The sequence below is a fragment of the Primulina eburnea genome, chromosome 8 (assembly GCF_022965805.1).
Source record: "Primulina eburnea isolate SZY01 chromosome 8, ASM2296580v1, whole genome shotgun sequence".
Lineage (NCBI taxonomy): Eukaryota > Viridiplantae > Streptophyta > Magnoliopsida > Lamiales > Gesneriaceae > Primulina > Primulina eburnea.
Genome location: NC_133108.1, coordinates 35,693,491 through 35,698,811, shown reverse-complemented (window position 1 = coordinate 35,698,811; position 5,321 = coordinate 35,693,491). Strand labels below are relative to the sequence as shown.

At 37.5% G+C, this 5,321-nt stretch overlaps 1 protein-coding gene across 2 annotated transcripts; it reads left to right on the top strand.

Annotated features, from left to right (window-relative positions):
• The first annotated feature begins 729 nt into the window (after nucleotides 1-729).
• Nucleotides 730-4,741, top strand: LOC140839454 (histone-lysine N-methyltransferase, H3 lysine-9 specific SUVH1-like). 2 transcript variants are annotated; one of them, XM_073206170.1, is made up of 3 exons: nucleotides 730-874; nucleotides 1,252-3,653; nucleotides 4,439-4,741. In XM_073206170.1, exon 2 carries the CDS (start codon nucleotides 1,482-1,484, stop codon nucleotides 3,597-3,599), a length of 2,118 nt encoding a protein of 705 aa, XP_073062271.1. In that variant the 5' UTR covers nucleotides 730-874; nucleotides 1,252-1,481; the 3' UTR covers nucleotides 3,600-3,653; nucleotides 4,439-4,741. The 2 variants fall into 2 exon arrangements, with proteins under 2 accessions (XP_073062271.1, XP_073062270.1); XM_073206169.1 differs by having other exon boundaries at nucleotides 4,395-4,741.
• Nucleotides 4,742-5,321: the final 580 nt, after the last annotated feature.

The following is a 5,321-nucleotide window of genomic DNA, read 5'->3' as shown; positions in this document are numbered from 1 at the left end:
TGTGATACATATATAACTTGTTGTCATAATTTATATTATCTTTTGATTTCTTTAGGATCTCCCGATAGTTTGAGAACCCCGATATAATTTCTAAGAATCTAGGTAATAAAACCCCGATATAATTTCTAAGAATCTAGGATATTACCTAGATATGTGATAATTTCTGACATTTATCAAACCAATGTTATTTTGAGATTTTTTTTTTGAAAATATTTGTGCTTGAAGGACTAAATTAGACAAATTTTTTGAAGATAAAAGTTTAATTTGGGAACATAAAAAAAAAGATCAACTTGAAATTTTGTTAAACATTTTTCTCCATACTTATGCATTTGTTATTTATTTCAGTTGAAATTTATTATTGTAATTTTATACAATAAGATTCCAATAAGATCATGAAAACCAAGACAATATTTTCAAGTAGGCCGAAGGATGTGGCTTTTGCTCGTGCCGGAGGCAGATGATGAGCACTTACGTTTCGCAATAAAGCATATTTAAATTAGCAAGATATGACATAAATTTATTTTATTAACTGAACAATAAATTATTATTTATTATATTTATACGAATAATTAAAAATCATTTTCATTATTAAACAAAAATCTATAATTATTTTTAAAGTTAATTATAATTGAATCATTCTCTAATTTTTTTTCATTGCATCTAAAATTTTGAAATTCATCCCTCAAATTGTAATAAATTATACTAAATTAAGTAAAACCCATGGCCACGATAAATACAATGGGTAATGATAGCAAAAATGAAAATCTAAAGTGCGCATATGCTGATTTTTCGAGTTTACGAATGAGTAGTAGTACAAAATGCAGCCGATGCGCAGAAATGAGAACTCTCGCTCAGTCGCTCAACTTACTCGGTGGTAAATATTTTTTTAAATGTCAAGATCTGTTCGTATGACCATGATGTGGAAGAAATTCAATGACTTATTATCTTTCGGATTTCTTACATTTTACAATTTAGTGTTTTGCTTTTCTTCGCAGTTTGTTCTGCCGTTTTTGAGGTTTCTTGGGTTTTTGAGAGATGTTGGAATTGAAATCCTTTGGTTTTTTCTTCGTTTCTCAATTGGGTTCTTGAATTTTTTAGCTTTGCATGTGTATTATACTTTGAAAATAGTTTGGTTTGTGGTTTTTTTTCGGGGCTTAGACCCATTAGGGATTCACTGTTCCTTTTCCCCAAGATTTGATTTTTATTGAAATTTTCATTCCAATAATTGTGACATCGTTTTGCATTTTGCAGGAGGCAGATTCGTACAAGCCTCTGAGCTATGTTTTTTCCTGGAAATGTGATGTGATTAATTTGCTGAGTTACTATTTAATGACTAATATTTGTCAGTTGAAAAAGATTAGCTTTTTTTCCTCTGGGCGCCTATTAAAAGTTCGTTGAGTAGTTTCTGGGGATTTCAGTGCATATTTTAAGTTAAATTTTAGGTTAGCGCAATTATATAGGGAGTTCTGCATTCTGATTCAATGGAGCAAGGTTTTGGTTCTGAGCCAAATTTTTTTCCTGGGTCAATTGATAAAACCAGGGTGTTGGATGTGAGGCCATTGCAGTGCCTCGCCCCAATTTTCCCGAACCCACCCAATGTGACCTCAGGTTCGGCCCACCCGGAACCCTTTTCTTGTTTTCCACCCTCAGGGCCATTTCCACCAGGAGTCAGACCATTTTACCCTTTTCTGATTCCCAATAATTATCAGAACACTACTTCTGCTGCCCAAAACCAAGATAATTTAGGTTCCGATGGCCCCATTCCAGCTCCTGTTCCACTTAATTCGTATATGACCCCAAAACCTCGAGCACAAAACCGACGTGGTAAGGGTAAGAGGGCCATTAATGCTACTAAATATGTTGTTGTGGAGGATGATGGGCATAGTGACTCACAGAATGACCAATTTCCTAGTGGATTCAGTGCACATGCCAATGATGCAGAGAATGGTAGCAACTCGGAGCTGAGAAGTGGCAGACCAAGGAGGAGAAGGGCCAGGAACGGTGATGACTTTGATGTGGAATCTCTGGTCAATAGCTTCTTGATGCCATTTAAGCTTCATGAGTTCGATGACTTTAGAAGATCTAATGGTGACAAGGAGACTGTTAGAACCATACTCCTGGTTTTTAGTTTACTAAGGAGAAGGCTTACTCAGCTCGAAGAAGCGAGTGACTTGGCTACAGCGATTGCTAGACGTCCGGACCTGAAGGCGGGTAAATTTTTGCTGACCAAAGGGGTTCGGACAAATAGTACGAAGAGGATTGGGCATGTACCTGGAATCGAAGTTGGCGATATATTCTTTTTCAGAATGGAACTTTGCATTGCTGGTTTACATGCCCATAGTATGGCTGGGATAGATTATTTGAGTGTTCGAGTTACCATGGACGAAGAGCCTGTCGCTGTCAGCATAGTTTCATCTGGAGGATATGATGATGAGGGAGATGGTGTAGACGTGTTGATTTACAGTGGTCAGGGTGGAGTGCGGTCAGATGGGCAAATGTTTGATCAGAAGCTTGAAAGGGGAAATCTTGCTCTTGAAAAGAGTTTACATCGTGCCAATGATGTAAGAGTTATAAGGGGTATAAAGGATTCTTTGTCAACCGGAAAGATCTATATCTATGATGGCCTGTATAAGATTCGAGAGTCATGGGCGGAAAAAAACAAGTCAGGATGCAATGTTTTCAAGTATAAGCTGGTCAGAGTACCAGGACAGCCAGAAGCTTATTCTTTGTGGAAGTCAATTCAGCAGTGGAAGGATGGATTTGCTAGGCCTAAGGGTGTGATTCTTCCCGATCTGACTTCTGGTGCCGAGAGTCAGGCTGTCACTCTTGTGAATGATGTTGATAATGAAAAGGGCCCGGCCCATTTCTTATATATTTCTACTCTGAGATACTCCAAGCCTTTTTTGACATCTAAACCTTTTTCTGGTTGCCATTGCTTGGGTGGATGCCAGCCAGGTGATACCAACTGCCCTTGTAATCGTAGAAACGAGGGCCTTCTTCCGTATTCTTCGACCGGGTTTCTTCTAACTAACAAATCTTTGATATATGAATGTGGACCGACTTGTGCCTGTCCTCCAAATTGCCGGAATCGAACGTCTCAAGCTGGTATTAGAGTTCGTCTTGAGGTTTTCAGAACAAAGGACAATGGTTGGGGACTGAGGTCTTGGGATCCTATTCGTGTAGGAGCTTTTATTTGTGAATATGCTGGGGATGTAATTAGTGACACCGGTGATTTTGGAAGTGAATATGATAATAGTTATATCTTTGATTCCACACGCTACTATGAGCCATTAGAGCTTATACGAGACAGTTCTGCTGGTTATAATAAGGCCCCATTCCCCCTTGTTATAAGTGCAAAGAATTGCGGAAATGTAGCTCGTTTCATGAACCATAGCTGTTCACCAAATGTGTTCTGGCAGCCAGTTTTACGTGAATGTAACAATGACTCATATCTCCATGTTGCATTCTTTGCCGTCCGACATATTCCGCCGATGCAAGAGCTAACATATGATTATGGATTGGTTCCATCCGGAAAAAGGAATGAAGGAAAGAATAAGTGTTTATGTGGATCTGAGAAGTGCCGAGGATACTTCTATTGATGTTGTCAAGTACGAGAGCATATGGATTTTGGTGCCCTATGCCTTGGAATAAAGGTGTTATTTCTGTTTTATTGAACCTTATTCTGTTGTCAGTTATTTCACTAGCATTGACATTATCATTTGTCCACCACAACATGATTGATTTCTTGGTAAATATTTGCCAACTTCTATAATGAGGAAACGTGAATTTTTCAGCTCTATTAGTTTTTCATTACTTTAATTCTTCCCTGTAAACAATATGTTTTTACCTAACCATGTGAAATAGTTAAAGGAAACGCATGAAGATTCAAATACTAATTATATTTAGATTCTCGAGCCTATAACTTGTAGATGAATTATGCACTATGTTTACGTTTGACATCCATAAAATTGCAAAATGGGGCAATTACATGTTTAGAACTGTAAATATCCATTCTCCAAATAGAATTTTGTAATTCCTGCCGATAGTATTCTTCCATATAAAATGTGTCGTGCATTTTCATTTATTTTATCATTGATACACAGGTTTTGAATTTTACCTGAAACATTTACGACTCAACTTGTGATTTACATGCAACCTGTGTACCAGTGACACACTTGTACATAAGGTCGAAATCTATCTTGTGTTATGGTGCTCTTCTTGCACTCTCAAATAAATTTTGTCGCCCCCTAAAATTGATTTTGGTATCATCAAATTTATTCTCCATATCAATAAGGCCGCCTGCATTTTTCTAACATTATGACTTGTGCATTGCAAAAAAGCTCAAAATTTGACTCAACCTTCATACCAAACTAATTCATCTGTTAATTCTGTAGGCGATAGGTTCCCCAGCACGATGAACGGTGTTTTTGTGCCTCAGTTAAGTTTTTCTGCACATTTATATGCCAAGAAATGCAGCCGTTAGAAAGTAATTCCGGAATGAGGCATGAAGAAGATAATTTCCTTGGCTGATTGCTGGATAGTGTTGGCCTTTTGTTTCTAGTATTAACACTGTAATACGTGAATGAATTGGGAAGTGTGTGTGATGGGGAGCTTATGGACTTGGATTTGGACTCCGTTGATTTTTCGCATTTTGGTAATTTGGATCTTTTGATGGTATTAACAATGTGTAGCTGTAAATTTGACTTTCCCATTGCACTTTAGTATTCGAAAGCTGAATGGTTATATATACATATGCATAAATTAGTTGGAGATTTTATATTTTACCCGAGCCAGGAAAGGAAAAGAGACTCTCCTAGCTGCCCGTTTTCTCGTCGACTCAGTACACTTTTCTTGAGGAAACTTGAAACAAGATCTATGAGAGGACTCATGGTTTATACCGGGGCGACTGGCTGAGGGAAAGGTAAAATTTATATCTTCATTTTCTTTTAAAAAAACATGGTTTTGAACATAAAACATTATTTGTATCGAAACGTCTACTTTTCCTTGCCCTTTCTTGCAGAAGATCTAGAAATGGCCCCTACGAACGTAGCCACTGCATTGCTAACTATTCATTGATATAGATGAAAAACTCAAAAGCATAAGCACTGATTTGATTCAGAATCGGAACGGATATGGGGCTTGTACCATGTGACATTTCTGCTGATTCAACGTCAAGTTGTGTCCTGAAATTACAAATGAGTAAAACATTTGCAAAAATCTACGCAAACTGGAAGATACGTAGCGCTAGGGTGGAGGATTGGAGTGGCAGAGTGGCGGTCAGTGGGAGAAAGAAGAAAGAATTAATAATCCAGAATGCATTG